This window comes from Papaver somniferum, unplaced genomic scaffold (assembly GCF_003573695.1).
Source record: "Papaver somniferum cultivar HN1 unplaced genomic scaffold, ASM357369v1 unplaced-scaffold_23, whole genome shotgun sequence".
In the NCBI taxonomy this organism is placed as follows: Eukaryota; Viridiplantae; Streptophyta; class Magnoliopsida; order Ranunculales; family Papaveraceae; genus Papaver; species Papaver somniferum.
The window spans coordinates 791,815-807,726 of record NW_020633263.1 but is presented as its reverse complement, the minus strand read 5'-3'; the positions used below and the strand labels follow the sequence as shown (position 1 = coordinate 807,726).

The following is a 15,912-nucleotide window of genomic DNA, read 5'->3' as shown; positions in this document are numbered from 1 at the left end:
ATCAAGGTATCAGTAACCCAACTAGTAGTAACAGTAGCCAAAAAGTAACCAAAGTGTCTCAAATAGTAATCAAAGTGTCTCAAGTAACAATGGTATTCTGAATCAATTTTTGAGTGTCTGTGTCGGAATAGATCTGGCCGACTCGACTTTGGAGATCTGTATAATAGTTGAACTTGACGATCTTGAACGAGTTGATGTTGTCTATGTTTTCAATACTAAACCTTAATCAAACAAATTTAAAAATAAAACCGGAAATATTAATTCTTTCGTATTACAAACTAAAATTAAAACAAGATAAATTGAAATCCTATTAACACCACAAGCATAGTTAATCCTTCTACCAACCAAAAAAAAGTGGATCTAATTAATATTTGATCAAAGATAAACCCTATCTAAAGATTAGGAGGATACCTAGAGTTGTTAATCGAAGCCGAACTAACCATACATGCCGAAGTTGTTGCTGAAGCTGTGAGATGCTTGTAAATCAGAGCTGAAAATGATACTATGCTTTGGTCTTCCTTTTTCATTAGATGCCATACGATAGTTGCACAATCAATCCAATCCCCAAACAAACAAACCCAAAAAAACATATCAACAAAACTGAAATAGAAATTAAAATACAACATAAAGGAAATTTGATGCTAAATACAGTGATTAATAGATGTTGTTGATCGACATAGTAAATCTGAGAAGGCGTCGGTCTGCAAGGGTAGGGTTTTCGTCTACAAGGAAGAAAGAAAGAAAGAGAGAGAGGATTTCGAGTATAATTTTTAGTTAGATAACCCATGTAATTTGAAAATGATGTTTTAGACTCATGTAATTTTGTGAGACTCCTTTACCCGAATTGTATTTCTTTTTTCATCAATATAACCTTTTTATTTGAGAACCATCAAGTGGTCTGATGGTTCTTATGCACCCCAATAATGGTAATTGCATAAAAATTATTAAATGCAGAGAATTAGAAAGCAATCTAGGGACCACAAACCACTGTTCTATCTATCAAAACACTAAAAAAAGAAAATCTTTTGTTTTAAAGAAAAATAAAAATAAATAAATCCTTTGGATCTTACGATCACAAAGTGGTATAGCACAAGCCCACGATCCACGCTGTTGTATTTTTTTCTTCTCAAACGTTAAACCTTGTTTTTCCTTTTCTTCCATTCCCCATTTAATTCTTTTCTTCTTTCTCTTTCTCCATGTGCGATGTAAATCTTAAACATTAATATAAACTTAAGATATTTCGTAAACCCTAACAATCATTCACAACACTCTCTTATCTTGATTTCTGATTTCTATTCCTATTTTCAATATTTTAATACTAACCATAAACCCTAGTTCTGTTTTAATGGTGGCTAAAATTTCATATCTCATTCATAGAAAATTTAATCATACTGTCGGTACATGTAAAAAAGACAAAAACAATTATGAGGTACATGCATTAACCCATTTTCAACAATATAACTGAAAGGATACTTTCCATATTTGTTTCCAATTAGAATCATTTTATGTTGAAATGGTTTCTTTGTATGAAACTTGTTTCGATATCTATGGATATTCATTAAATTGCAATGATTGGCGCAATGACCAAAATGTTGAGATAAAAATAATCCAGATATACTTTTACCATGTTTATGTACCATTGTGGCTTCAAAGAATTCTTATAATAAACTTTACGAGTTTCTCGTTTATTTTTTTAGGTGATAAAATGTCTCTTTACCCATATCATGGAAAACTAACCCATTTGGATCATATGGTCATATGGTTCAAGGAATTTTTCTCAACTATAATCTTGCTAAGAAGTTATTTTTTAGTTTCCTCAACCTTATGAGTAATCTTCCTCGGGGAACCAGAAAAACTTTCAGAGATATTACAATCTTTTACATTTTTAGGAATACTTGCAACTCCAATTGTTGTTGTAGTTTTATGTGTATCGGCAACTCCTGTTTTTGGAGATTTTGGTTGTGTTCAAGATTCAACAACCGACATGCTCGATTTGTTATATCTAGTTCTTTGAAAGAAATATCAGTTAAATCTTGAATCCATTGATTTTTACCGACAACAGTTTATTTTTTAAACCTGAGATACATATGAAATTCATCCATTTTCCAAAATTCATCGGAATGAAGGGATTCATCAAAATATTTATCTGTGTCTCCTGAAAATGAGAGGTGCATAGTACACCACTAACGTTTTCATGAACCTAAATGAAGAATCCCTTGTACAATAATTAATAAGTATTTTGGCGAGAGATGTGAAGCAGGAAAGGAATATCACATAGTTGAGACTGTTCAAACAAAGAAAAATGGAAGAGCCGTACATATGAAAAGTCATATTGTTAATTGACACATCTAATTCCTGGGAGATAACAATGACAAAGATATAACACAAATGCACGAACCTATATAGGAGACTTGTCGAAGTATAAATAGGGAATCAAATAAGTTAGTTGTTAAGTGTTCAAGAGAATATCAGCATAATGTGAAATGAATCATGTAAAGAAAGGAAAAAGACAGAATTAAAGTCAGAGAGATGTATAAATAGTAGTAATTAAGTTGGGTTTCGTTTTCAAATTTTTTTTATCTAATTTCCTATGTACCTATTTTTAAAATACTAAGACTAGAAACTAGGTGTAGAACTCGGGATAGGTATACAACGAATAATAAAGGGGGTAACGTGCACCCCTGGTTTAATCTCTTGTGTGATGAATTAGGGCATGTTCTAGACTTTTCTAAAGAAGATGATTCGATTTCAATCTTTAAGGATCTCAGTGTGAAGAAATGATATAAAGTCCAACGGAGGATGACCATGAATATGGTTTTCAGAAGATTCTTTAGATAAAGTAGATTCCTCATATAAAGTTAGATTTATGTTTTGGGTAGTTTTTTGTCACTGCCAACCCTTGTTATGCTTAGACATATAAGTACTAACACGCAAAAATGACAATTGTTATTTTTGTCAATAAAATACAAATAAATGATGGAAACTCTATTTTTGTAAATAAGATGTATAAGTAATTGACCATTTTGTTTTTGTGTTGTAAGGATGCACATGACATCTGGTATTACTTTATGAATGTTTTTAGAATAGCTTGGATTACGCCTCATGCTATACTTAAACAGTTTGAAACCTAAAGCTATATTAAACTCAGTGGCATATCCAATCAGAATAGCTGCAATATGACACTTATATAAGGAAAAACATGGGACAGTGTTTGGCATTGGAGCTAGGCATAAAACTTTTGATGAGATTGTTGTGATGATTAAGCAAATATTTGTCCTCCATTATATATATACCATGGATGTCTTTAAAGAAATTGACGTAAGAGTGATCTCATTGGATTTGGATTTAATGTTTTATACATCCACGTAATTTTATGAGGCTCATTTCCCTAGATTGTATTTCACTTTTCCATCAATTCAACCATTTTTTTTGAACAAAGGAGCAAATATATTAAACAAGAGGATAATTTACATCAGAGTTTAAATCAGGAATTAACATGCCAGGTGGGGGAAACCACCATTCCTCATTCAGATACATCCTTCTAACAGCTTTTGCTAAAGCATCAGCTGCTTTATTACAACACCTATAAACATGAGAACAAGACCAAGCTAGAGTATTATTATTACACATATTTATACAACTCCTTAAAAGAGATAAACTCCTCCAAGGAGGAGGAGGATGTTGTTGTTGAACAAACCTACAAATATTTAAGTTATCTGATTCAAAGATAACTTTATGCCACCCATGGGACATAACTAAATTCATACCTTCAACCAGAGCCCATGCCACTGTTTGAAATGCACTATTAGTCCTCTTCAAGGCTCCTTTTGATGTCACAAAGCGTCCTGGAATTCAACCTTCTTATTTCAAAGAAAAAAAATAAAAATATCATCAATACTGTTTCAAAGAAAAAATAAAGATAAATGGTAAATGGATCAGTTTGGACCCTAACTGGAGCAGTACAAGCCCACTACAAATTGAGCTCAGAACTCAGAACAGAAAGATCCCGCAATTTACGAAATTATCCCTATCCAAGCTGTTGTATTTGTTTCTTCTCAAACGTTAAACCCTGTCTCCCTTCTCTTCTGCCACCCCCCCTCTCTCTCCATGTGGGATGGAAATTTCAAACAGTAATCAAAACTTCAGGTATTTCTTAAACCCTTAACAATCATCCACAACACTCTCTTCTTTTGATCTGTGATTTCTATTCCCATTTCAACACTTCAATCCCAACCATAAACCCTAGTTCTGTTTTCTTAATGGTGGCTACAATCTCACGTCTCATTCAGAGAAAATTTAATCACACTGTCTACTTATTTCAATCAATTTCATTGTCCTCTGCTGCTCAAAGAACCACTGGTAAATGTAGATACTCTAATATCTTAAATCTTGATTTGTTATTTTTCCCCATTTTTCGTCGATTTTTTACGGATGATTCTTTAGGGTCGTCGTCTAAGCGGCGATTGGTTTCGAAACAAGAGTATGAATTAGAGGAGTTAGATAATGGTGTTAGTCTTAAATTTGGATTAGATAGAAGAAGAAATCATAATGAGGAAAAAGAGGTTGTTCAAATTGTAGAATTGATAAAAAGAGATGGAAGTGAGTTGGAGAGTAAGATTAATCTGATGGATGTGAATATCTCTCTTGATTTAGTTAGGAAGGTTTTTCGGCGCTTGAATTATGATGGAGTGTCAGGTTTGCATTTCTTTTGCTGGCTTAGTGAAACACATATTGATATTAAGAGGAGTTCTGTGTTTTGTAGTATGATTATTGATAATCTGGGTAGAGTAGAGGATTACGATTCGATGGTGGTTCTATTTAAGGATTTTTCTCGAAAAGGAATTTGTTTATCTGAAAACGCATTTGCATTTCTAGCTGACTCTTTAGAGGATGAATGTAAAGGTATAGATAATGTGAGAAAAATTGTTGAATTGTTGAATGAAGCTGGGGGTTCAGCTGGGAGATCTGGGATATTTTATTTGATTAAGATGTTATGTATATTGAAAGCTTTCGATTTGGCTGTCTTTGTGATGGAGGAAACAGCAAGGAGGACTTCTTATTACAATGTTCTCGTCTGGGCCAAGTGTCGTGGTAGTCAGTTCCAAGAAGCGAGGGAGTTGTTTGGTGAGATGAGGAGATATGGTTGTTATCCGAATTCCAATACTTACAACTATTTGCTTGGTAGCCTCTGCAAGGACGGAAGAATTGGCGAAGCTTGTAGCTTGGTTGAGGTAATGAATGAGTTGGGGTATATGCCTGATGCTATTACCTTTGAGATATTCATTTTTCATGCCTGTCGACAAGATAGGTTGGATTTTGCAATGGAATTCCTTAATCAGATGATTTCTGGAGGTCTTGAACCTCGGCTAACGACTCATGCAGCTTTCATCAAGGGTTACTTCAACTCTAATAGATTCCAGGAAGCATATAAATTTGTTGTTGATATGGCTGTGAGGTATAAGTACTCTGGTAATGTGAATTATAGTTTGCTTGCAAGCCTTCATCATAAAAAGGGAAAGTTGCTCGATGCTCGAGATATTCTTGTTCTGATGATTGAAAAGGGGCTCAAACCCAATTTTCCTGTTTATGTCAAAGTATCAAAGGATCTCTATAAAGCTGGTATGAGCCATTTGGCTGCGGATCTTAAGAGTAGATTCTCGAAGCTCAATTCAGGCTGAGTGTAAATTGTTGCGCATACTCATTTCAAGTTTTGCCATGTAATGTTAGTGAATTTCCAGATAAAAACAACAATGTTTTTCGCCTTCTAGAGATGTAAATATAACCTCTCAGCGAGTTTAATGAGGAAGACAGCAATTCATTCTCAAGGAATAATATCCGTTTAACTTTTGGAGTTGTCAATTGTTATCATTTTGTTTCCTTTGTGTGTGGGCGGGAGTTGTAAGTAGATGTTCACAGTGGGGAAGGAATCTTCGAATTTTAGTTCTTCCAAATACAAGTAACTCTTGTTCAAGGATTCTAATTTTCACCTGCATTGCTTGGGATAAACAACTAGAAAAGTTTCTCCAGGAAGTGAAATGAAGGAAGAAGTGCTGAGGCCTGGGTTCATTGTACCTATCACTAGGTATGTATGGGTTTTTAATTGGCTAATAATTTTGTTCTGATTAGTTGTTATTTAATGTTAATGTTATGTCACTGGATGATGCTTTACAATAAGACTGTTACTTTAATCACCATTTGATTTTAGACGTCATGATGGTATACATGTTTATCACTGTTATGATGATTCATCCATGCTTATGAGTATGATAGCGGGTACCAAACTACTGGTGCCGAAAACATATACAAATTGGTAATCAGGTAGTTGATTACCCCCACTTGACCTGAAAATTCGAACTGTTAAAGAGAGGAGTAACACTATATCCTTAATTGTAAGAGATTCATAAAAGAGAGGATTAATTATTTGTTGTATTTTTGCTTATAGAAAACAGTATATAAAAGTAGTAGTTCTGAACATTCTGGGAAACTGATCCTAAGATCACTTGGAATTCCTTGGGATCATAGTAGTTATGCTATAGTAGTACTATTAGGTGTTGTTCCAGCAAATTTTTGTTCTATTCTGCTGTTATATATATGACATCAGCGCGAGTGGTTGGCTTCAAGAATCATGAGTCAAATTAAAACTTGCATTGAGCTTACCAGATAGTTCTTTGAAGGAAGGCGAAATACAGGGAGCAGCATATTGTTTATTTAATAGTTAAAGCATCCAAGGCATTACTATTGCAATGGTAAAATCTGTCTTCACACTGATCTGTGATAAATGTTTAAGAATCCTAAGACTGGTTAAAACATATGTAGTACTGGTAAACAGACGTGGGTTAGCAGTAAGATATTGATCTGATTTTTGTTTTATCTTGTGTTTGAGTTGGTATTGCCCTGGTTCATGTAAATTCATTGTTTGGCTGAATACTTCTACTCGTAGTAGATTCAGTATTAAACTCAGCTCCCTTAATGATAGTGTGAACTTTGGTTCAGCTCTTAGCTTCACATCAGAGTTTGGTACTTCAGTTGGATTCTAGTGCTGATTCAGTTGGTAGCAGGTAGAATTCGAAAATGCATGACGATGCTATTAGCCGATCAGATTAGGTATTGCCTACTACTTTTTCGCTGATCTGCATTTGATTTTGGAGTTAAATCGATCCGTCTTTGATTTAGGATTAAGTCGATCTGTATTATAATTTAGCTCAATGCTTATGTGATCTCATCATCTCCCCTGTATTCAACATCAATGTACATATGAAAACAAATTCCTTGATGGTTTTGAAAACATCAGTGAGCTTAACAACCTCCTTTATGAGTTGTTTGATCCTCTCCTCTGTGGTTTGAGGCTTAAAATTTCACCACCAAAACGTGCTTCACTTCTGGCTTAGGGCTGCTGTTTCCCATTACTTGCAACTTCGCTTGCTTTTTCCCATCTCGACTCTTTATTCTTCTTTCATATGGTTTTGGTTGGTTTTTCCATGCATGCTAATTTCCACTTTTTATAATATAGTGTTTCTAAAGTTGTTTCTAAATCCGTTATTTTCTTTTCCCTGTCTGTACTTATTTCATTGAAACAGCCCACAAACCGTGCATGGGTTCCTTATATCGGCACAAGCTTCATGTGATGGTTTATTGCCCCATTTGTGCTTGATTATACCTACAGCCTCGACATAAAAAGAGAGAGTTGGGATGGTTAAATATTTAAAGTGTTTTGTGTTTGTATATTTTTTGTTGTCTTACTATGCAAAATCATGCGCTATTTCTTATATCAGTATTTTGAAATCATGCCTGAAGGTTCTTTGATCTCTTCTCTATGTAAGTTTTAGTTACATGCTGATTCTTGAAGCTAGTCTATGTTAATTTTTGTATTGATCTCTCTTGATTGAGTTGGTACAATCAGTAGTTCTTTTTTTTCCTTTGTTTTTTGGCGTTATTCATAATTTGGACAAATATATTTCTGATTTTAGAATTATGTGGAGTGATTTGCTAAAGAAGAGTCTCATTGATCTTTCTCTTCCAGGCATGGCACTTACACTTGTTACTCGATCCATGTTGAGGAGGTTCTCAAGCAGTCCCAAGGTACCACTTTTTTTTTGTTCTCTCTACAAGACTACAATTTCGATCCACAAGATGATATTTGACATAATATATGTTTTCTTTTCATTGTTGTTTATTAGTAGGCTATCTTAAATCCAAATCTGCAGTAACATGTAGACTCTGCTTAGGTCGTTTGGAAAACTACTCTCAGATTTCTAATGAGAAATCATAGAACCTGCAATTTCTATAACTGCATTGCCAATCTTTAATAGTGAGATGACGAGTTTTATTAAGATACCATTGAAATTGAATGATATATGTTGTTTGAGTCGGTACAAGTATTTGGCTCATCTTTTTAATAATTGCTACGGTTCGAAGAATGGTTCTCTGCAGTGCATTTTAATGTACAAAAACTTGTTTATGATGTGGTTTATCTGGAAAAGAAGATGCACCCCTGTTTTCGAGAATACTGTTATTCCGGTAGATATGGTGGTCAACCAAATTAAACAATACAAGCTTAATTGGGAAAAGTATCTCTCTAGTAAGGCTACTAATAGGCACTCTGGCATTGTCAGAGTGAACAGGAATTTAACATGGAGTAAACCTAGTTTTCCTTTTGCTAAGGCAAATTTTGATGCTAGCTTCCATGATAGTGCAAATAAATGTGGTATTGGACTAATTCCAAATCATATGCAGGTGAATGTGAGGGCACGGCAAGTATCCCACTAATAGCCTGGGATGAGGAGCAAGCTGAGGCGTTGGGTGCCCTACAAGCAATTATCTGGGCGAAGGAGAGGAATATTAGACATCTGCAGCTGGAGGGTGATAACAGCATCATTTTGTTTCTTTGTGTGTGTGGGGAGTTTTAAGTAGACGTTCACAGCGGAAAAGGAATCTTTAAATTTTATTTCTTCCAAATACAAATAACTCCTGTTCTAGGATTCCTGCATCGCTTGGGTTAAACAACCAGAGAAGTCTCTCCAGAAAATGAAATGTGGGAAGAAGTGCTAGTACTAGGCATGTATAACTTTTGAATTGGTTAATATTTTTGTTCTCATTTGTTGTTGGTCAATGTTTCTGTTGCGTAACAGAATCTTGCTTATGTTATTGTTTCTAACTGGATGATGCTTTACAATATGACTGTTAGTTCAAACACCATTCGCTTTCAGAAGTTACGATAGTATACACGTGTATCATTGTTATGAATCTAATGATGATAGTCCTAGAACTTATGTAGGCTTGATGCAAGATGCTTTGGCATTACATTGTATAAATGAATGAGTTTGGTGCTTCAGTTAGATTATAGTGCTGGTTCACCTATGCTTGTAGCCTGTAGAATTCAGAAATGCATGATGGCCACTAAAGAGGTTATTCATAATTTATTGTAGGCATTGAGATATTCTAAGTATGATAGAGGGTACAAAACTACTAGTACAGTCGTACAGAAAACACATACAAACCGGTAATCAGGTGGTTGATTACCATCACTTGACCTGAAAGTTCAAACTGTTAAAGAAAGGAGGAGTACCAGTATATCTTTAACTGTAAGGTATTCGTAAAAGAGAGGATTAATTATCTAGAATTAGTTTTTGCTTATGGAAAACAGCAGACAACAGTAGTTGTTCTGAATGTTTAGTTGTTACTCTATAGTAGTATTAGGTATTAGTTCCAGCAAACTTTTGTTCTATTCTGCTGTTATACATGATATCAGCACGAGTGGTTGGCTTCAAGAATCACGAGTCAAATTAAAAACTTGCATTGGGCTTACCAGCTAGTTCTTTAAAGAAAGGCAAAATACAGGGAGTAGCATATTGTTTATTTAAGAGTTAAAGCATCCAAGACATTAGTGCTGACTGAATTGAATGGTAAAATCTGTCTGCACGCTGATCTGTGATAAGAATGATAAAACATGTCTAGTAGTGTATTGGTAACCGGACCTGGGATAGCAGTAAGGTATTGGTCTGATTTTTGTTTTTTCTTGTTTTTGAGTTGGTAGGCGAGTTGATTCGTTAAAATTCATTTTTTAGCTGACTACTTTTACTCGTAGTAGATTCGGTATTAAACCCAGCTCCCAGAAAAAAATGTGAACTTTGGTTCAGATCTTAGAATCACATCAGATTTCAGATGAGTTTTTCTGCTAGAAACACCATTATAACGATTCCGTTATTTTCAATTTATTCTGCACATTTCAGACTTTTTTGCTTCATGTTTTTATTATTTGAAAGTCAATCATAAAATAATCATTAACCCATGTCTTGTCCTAGAACATTGGCGCCGTAAATCTTGGTTTTGATCATTCAACAACCTTACCTTTCTAGGTTTTCTTGACATATGTTTCATATTCCTTCACTCAATCTTATTTATTTACATCACGTATCTTCATTTTTCTCTAATATGTTACTTTTCCAGGGAACTTTCTGAGGATATTCTCACTTTTGTCTAGTCTTTGCTTGAAACATAATCGAGTCACGTTTATTGTTATCTCGATTTATCTGTGAAGCCTTCTTATCCCTTTGTTGATTGTGATTTTGACATAGGGTTGTTAGTTTTGAATAATAATCAATTCATAGAAATTTTAATTTTGGTTTCCTGTTAGTTTATAGATAACTAACTAGCTTAGTTTGGAACCTTCTGAGCAATTAGTTATCAAAGAAACATGGGCCAAGTTGTAAATAAAGTTTATTTTTATTCACTAATCATCCTTGTGATAGGAACTAGACTTTTCATAGTCAACTTGACCCTAAACTGATTGCCTAGCATTTTTCCTGGATGTAGGATGACCACACAGCCGTCCAAGTTGAAGTCTGATTTGTTGTTACATCCATTTTTAATGCACATATTAATTTAGAAACAGCAGACTTTTTCTAGCCGTTGACTGTAAGAGATGAGATAACATATCAAGAGAGGCTAAAATCTCTCTAAACTAAAATGTCAATGCTTCAGCTTCTCTTCCTTCAATGGTTTCTCCCCTTCATGATATTTTCAGATCTCTTCATTATTTCCAATGGTGATGTAGGCACTGCTGCTCGATACGGTTCCCCTTATATACGTAAGTTTTTACATGATTGAGAAATAACATGTATAGGTTTTATGTCTAATTAAGGCTTTCAACCAGCTTAGAACTGAAATGAAACATCAGACAACCTCACTTCTTCTTTTTTCATTGTGGTTATGCTAAAAGGTGTTTGCTGTATATTTTATTGATTTTATGTGGGATTCCAAATGCAGCTTCAGCTTGTTTCGGAAATGATCAAGCTCAATTTCCTACAAGTAATCTCTTTGGATCAGCTGGAGAAGGAATTTGGGATAATGGAGCGTCATGTGGGAGGGAATACCTAGTGAGATGTATCAGTTCTTCGAAGCAACAAGCGTGTATTTCGGGTGTTACAATTCAGATTAAGATTGTTGATCGGGCAAATACTTCCGTATCTCAACCATCGAGTCCAGGAACAACTATTGTTCTCTCTGAACCTGCCTTTTCCATGATAGCAGATGCATCTGCTTCGACAGATATCAACATCGACTTCCAGCAGTAAGTCCCCTTTTCTCCACTTTTCCTCTCCTAATACACCTTTTAAATATGTCTTATTTTTTTGGTATGTCTTTTTCCCTTACAATTTGATGTATTGCTGTGTTTCTTGCTCTGAAGAGAGAGCGAGAGATCTTTCTTTCGCATTTTGAAACTTTTTGTATGAATGTTTGCAGGGTCTGACACAGGTAAGAAGGTATAATCATACTCGTTGGTATATCAAGTGGTAGAGTTTGTAAATAAGGATTTGTTGATTTTGTTTTGGTAAATCTATCTATTGAAATGCGTTTGTGAAATTTGATTCTTGTGTGTGGTTGTTAAGCCATATCAGAACTGGTATGGCTTTATCAAATTTTGTGGTTTAAAATACCCCGACAAGCGTCGGTGTAGTCTTAGCTGCCATCTACTATGCGCACCACCATCTTTATTGTTGGGCACTATTTAATTTTCCTTTCCATTGTGGAAGTTCTTCGAAGAAGCTAAACAAGGGGAAATGGTATTTGCTTGGATATACATATACCTTAATAAGTACTTTCTAAGTTGGGAGCAAAATTTGAAAACTATTTCTAAAAGCGAAAAAGAATAAAACAGATTTTGTTTACTTTTGAAAACGACTTCTACGTGTGTATTTAGAAATTCGCAATGGTGTCCGAACATTGTTTAAACTTGTGTACCCAATCTCAACGATCCTTCCTTGGTTCTCACTTGTTGTTACTCAAGTTTTTCAAGGCTGCTAATAGGGGTACCACATTGCTTGGGGGTGTACCAATGTATATTTTATCCTATACATATTGGTACACCTTCAAATAACTTGGTACCCCTGTTAGCAGTCTTGAAGTTTTTTGCTGTTTGAGCTCAAAAGAACATATATACAATAATTGAAGACAAACAGACAACAAATTGCATTCCCAATCCTTTTCGGATATCATATCCAGTATGTGGAATCGTGACTTATTTTTCGTAGTTCGTTTTTTTCTTGTTCCTTCGAAGGAACAAAGACTTCCCTTACGGAGAAATCTTTGAAGTATTGTGAGAACCAGAAGATTAGACTAGCGACTTTCCCAATTATTAGACATCCATACCAATTACCCAGATTTACTCCAACGGGTATGGGTATGTTGGACAAGGTCATTCAGTGCACTGCTCACCTAAAAAATCGACTAAAAATATTCACACGTCCGTAGAATACCAGTTTTAGTCGAGATATTCCCGCATGAATATATTATCTCCTATCAATCCTTATCCCCCTCAAAACCCTAGCTAATATGGTCAAAACCCTAACATATTAGGACAATGAGGACCAACAAATTCCTGTGCAACTGATCCAAAAGCATTCACAATGAGCATATCGTTTGGAATTGTCATTTTTTTTAAGTCTGAATATTTAAGGCTTAATGCACGTTATTGAAATTTAACTCAATTGCCTTCATATTATTATTATTATTATTCATCATGAATTATTCTAAAATACTCAAATTATCCATTATACTCAACCGTTTGAACTGGTACAAAAGAGTTCCAATCATTGACTAGTCGTACACATAACGTTTAAGTATTCTTCCACTATAACGTGGGGAAAGGTCATGATTTTTTTAACAACCCGATCATCCTACCAGTTGTGGTTGTACCATGACGAAATCTCACCACCACCACCACCACCACCACCTTCTCCACTTCCTCTTTATCATCACAAACTTCTTTGATTTCTCCGGTGCTGATGTCGGAACTGCAACCAGATACAGTCCCCCATATCTACGTAAGTATATCCCATGCAGTCTTATCAGAAGAATTGTGCTAGTAACATATATAAACAACTTCTGTTGATTTTTCCGATGATTTACATGCAGCTACAGCTTGTTACAGTACTGACGTGAGTCAGTTTCCTGCAAACAATCAATTTGCATCCGCTGGTGAAGGCATTTGGGATAATGGAGCTTCATGTGGAAGACAATATCTCGTGAGATGTATAAGTGCTTCAGCGCAAGGATTTTGTATACTTGGTGTTACGATTGCGGTTACTATTGTTGACCGAGGAGTTAGTTCGATTTCATACCCTATTGTTGCAAATACAACGATGACTCTATCCGCTGCTACGTTCGCGATGATTGGGGATGCATCTGCTTCTGAAATCAACATAGAATTCCAACAGTAAGTGTATGTTTCTCTTGACGTGTCTGTCTTTACCATTGGTTCGTAACGTCCGATCATGATGAAGTCTACCTATTCATATGTGCAGGATTTAATCTGAAAATGGTGACTAGAGAAAGAGCAGGAGTGTTTGGGTTGCATTGTATGTAAAGTTGTAACACAAAAACTTCAGAATCAAATCAAGAACAATTCTTTCGCTTCATTTCAACTCTAAGTCCCTTTGAACTTGGTGTAGTATGGAAGTACAAGATCTCAATAAAATAATAATTCAAAAGCCATTAGCAACAATAAACAACAATTTGACGACGCGGACATTGTCGATATAATGTATCAACTAACAATGTCAACAGATACTAGTGGATAAATTGGCTTTTAAGATATTTTGAAAAACAAAATAAAAAATACATTTCATAAAAATCCTACAAGTTGAAGGAATACAAGTCATATGGTGTGAAAACCGTGATTACTGGTCTGTAATGTGCCCCCCACCACATGCATCAGCATCAAAGTGAAAGAGATTGTCCTCCCTATTGCGTTTTGTGTAGACTCTTCTTGTGCTCTTATCTTTAAAAGTCCTTTGTAGTTAGGAAAAGTAATAGAGACTTATGTGCCTTACCTCTGGTTTACTTCTGTTTTCACTCATTTATGAAAGTTTCCTAACCATGTATAAAAAAAATATATGATTTCTAGAAGCAAAAGAGAATACTTATTGTGAAGACGACTTCTAGCTGTCTTTTGCGAACATGGTTTCATGAATTTGCTAGTTTTCCGAACATTGTATAAGCTTGTGTACGAAATGTTTACCATCCTTCCTCGGTTATGATCACTTGTCATTTCAAAAAAGCTCTTTTTTACTTTTGAGCTCAAAAGATCGCATAATAATAGAAGACAAACAGACGACAAGCTGCATTGCGAATCCTTTTCGGATAACAAATCTAATCCTTAAGAAAACAGACTATACTTTGTGGAATCAACAATCAGACGGACATGACTTGCTTTTTTCCTTTGATTGGTTCGTTAGTTTTCTTGTTTCTTAAAAGGAACAAAAGACTCCCTTATGGAGTATTATTGGAAAATTTCTTGTTTGGTCCTAGGCCCATAAGGTTATTTATAGTAGGGTCCAACCAGATTTTACCTTTATTTTAGGGTCAAAAGTTCTTTGAAAATATGGAAATGACTAATATACCCTATTATTTAAATACGTGTGAAATAACATACTTCTACCGAAGCGGGATTTTATTTATCTAGATGCCCAAATTTAATTAAAACATATAAAGGACCATAAATTTGAGCACATATGTACTACACTGTTTACAAATTTGACTATATATCTGCCATACTACTTATAAATTTGAGTACATATCTGTTACACTGCTTACAAATCTGAATACATATCCGCTACACTACTTACAAATCTGAGTATATATCTGCCGCACTGCTTATATATAGAGTATGTACCCGTTGGACATATTGAACCTGTAAATGTGACCAGAATATAACAATATTAAAACACAACAACAAAACTAGTATCTATTTCAGTATTTCGCATACGTACTCATGGATCAAACCAAAATAAAGTGGCAAAACTATGAATAAAACAAAATCAAAAGAAGTTTTTATCAGTACGACATATACGTACTGCGGATTCATAAACTAAAAACTCAATTGCATGTCAAGAAGTGATGAATTCATGAATATAACTGAATCAAAGCACATACTTCAGTATTTCACATACGAACTCATGGATCAAACCAAAAAAAGTGACAAAACTCTGAATAAAACAAAATCAGAAGAAGTTTCAACCAGTATGACATATATGTACTGCGAAATTCATGAACTAAAACTCAACTGCATGTCAAGAAGAAGTGATGAATCCATAAAATCTAACCGAATCAAAGCACATATTTCAGTATTCCATATATGTACTGCTGGATCAAACCAAAAAAATAAGAGAAAACCTATAGATTCATAGTAAACACAAAAAGAACAGTACGTCATATATGTATTGATAGTTAATACACAAAAGAAAACTGAAAAACAAACCAAAAACCATAAAAGTATCAGATCTACTAATGAAATAAACATAAAACATGATTTTTTTTTTATTTAGATCTGAACTTGTTTCATCAAAATCCACCCGTATATCATATACGTACCGATGATTGATACACAAAAGCAACTCAAAAGCATATAAAAAA

General features: G+C 34.6%; 3 protein-coding genes across 4 annotated transcripts; all 3 read left to right on the top strand.

The window, feature by feature from the left end:
• Positions 1-4,100: 4,100 nt before the first annotated feature.
• On the top strand, positions 4,101-9,186 carry LOC113340779 (pentatricopeptide repeat-containing protein At5g16640, mitochondrial-like). 2 transcript variants are annotated; one of them, XM_026585859.1, is made up of 4 exons: positions 4,101-6,082; positions 6,994-7,104; positions 8,021-8,079; positions 8,734-9,186. In XM_026585859.1, the coding sequence occupies exon 1, from the start codon at positions 4,260-4,262 to the stop codon at positions 5,676-5,678; it is 1,419 nt and encodes a 472-aa protein (XP_026441644.1). In that variant the 5' UTR covers positions 4,101-4,259; the 3' UTR covers positions 5,679-6,082; positions 6,994-7,104; positions 8,021-8,079; positions 8,734-9,186. The 2 variants fall into 2 exon arrangements, with proteins under 2 accessions (XP_026441644.1, XP_026441645.1); XM_026585860.1 differs by lacking the exon at positions 6,994-7,104.
• A 1,709-nt stretch (positions 9,187-10,895) lies between these two features.
• LOC113340781 (EG45-like domain containing protein) lies at positions 10,896-11,961 on the top strand. Its single transcript, XM_026585862.1, has 3 exons — positions 10,896-11,086; positions 11,266-11,569; positions 11,743-11,961. The coding sequence occupies exons 1-3, from the start codon at positions 10,966-10,968 to the stop codon at positions 11,747-11,749; spliced, it is 432 nt and encodes a 143-aa protein (XP_026441647.1). The 5' UTR covers positions 10,896-10,965; the 3' UTR covers positions 11,750-11,961.
• A 209-nt stretch (positions 11,962-12,170) lies between these two features.
• LOC113340780 (EG45-like domain containing protein) lies at positions 12,171-13,998 on the top strand. The gene is made up of 3 exons (XM_026585861.1): positions 12,171-13,322; positions 13,414-13,714; positions 13,803-13,998. The coding sequence occupies exons 1-3, from the start codon at positions 13,196-13,198 to the stop codon at positions 13,807-13,809; spliced, it is 435 nt and encodes a 144-aa protein (XP_026441646.1). The 5' UTR covers positions 12,171-13,195; the 3' UTR covers positions 13,810-13,998.
• Positions 13,999-15,912: the final 1,914 nt, after the last annotated feature.

Bases quoted from the DNA above. Each gene is read 5' to 3' on its own strand.
- LOC113340779 (XM_026585860.1), top strand. From the start codon at position 4,260: ATGGTGGCTACAATCTCACGTCTCATTCAGAGAAAATTTAATCACACT.
- LOC113340780 (XM_026585861.1), top strand. From the start codon at position 13,196: ATGACGAAATCTCACCACCACCACCACCACCACCACCTTCTCCACTTC. The intron at 13,323-13,413 runs GTAAGTATATCC...ATTTACATGCAG, and splicing joins ATACAGTCCCCCATATCTAC to CTACAGCTTGTTACAGTACT.
- LOC113340781 (XM_026585862.1), top strand. From the start codon at position 10,966: ATGTCAATGCTTCAGCTTCTCTTCCTTCAATGGTTTCTCCCCTTCATG. The intron at 11,087-11,265 runs GTAAGTTTTTAC...TTCCAAATGCAG, and splicing joins ATACGGTTCCCCTTATATAC to CTTCAGCTTGTTTCGGAAAT.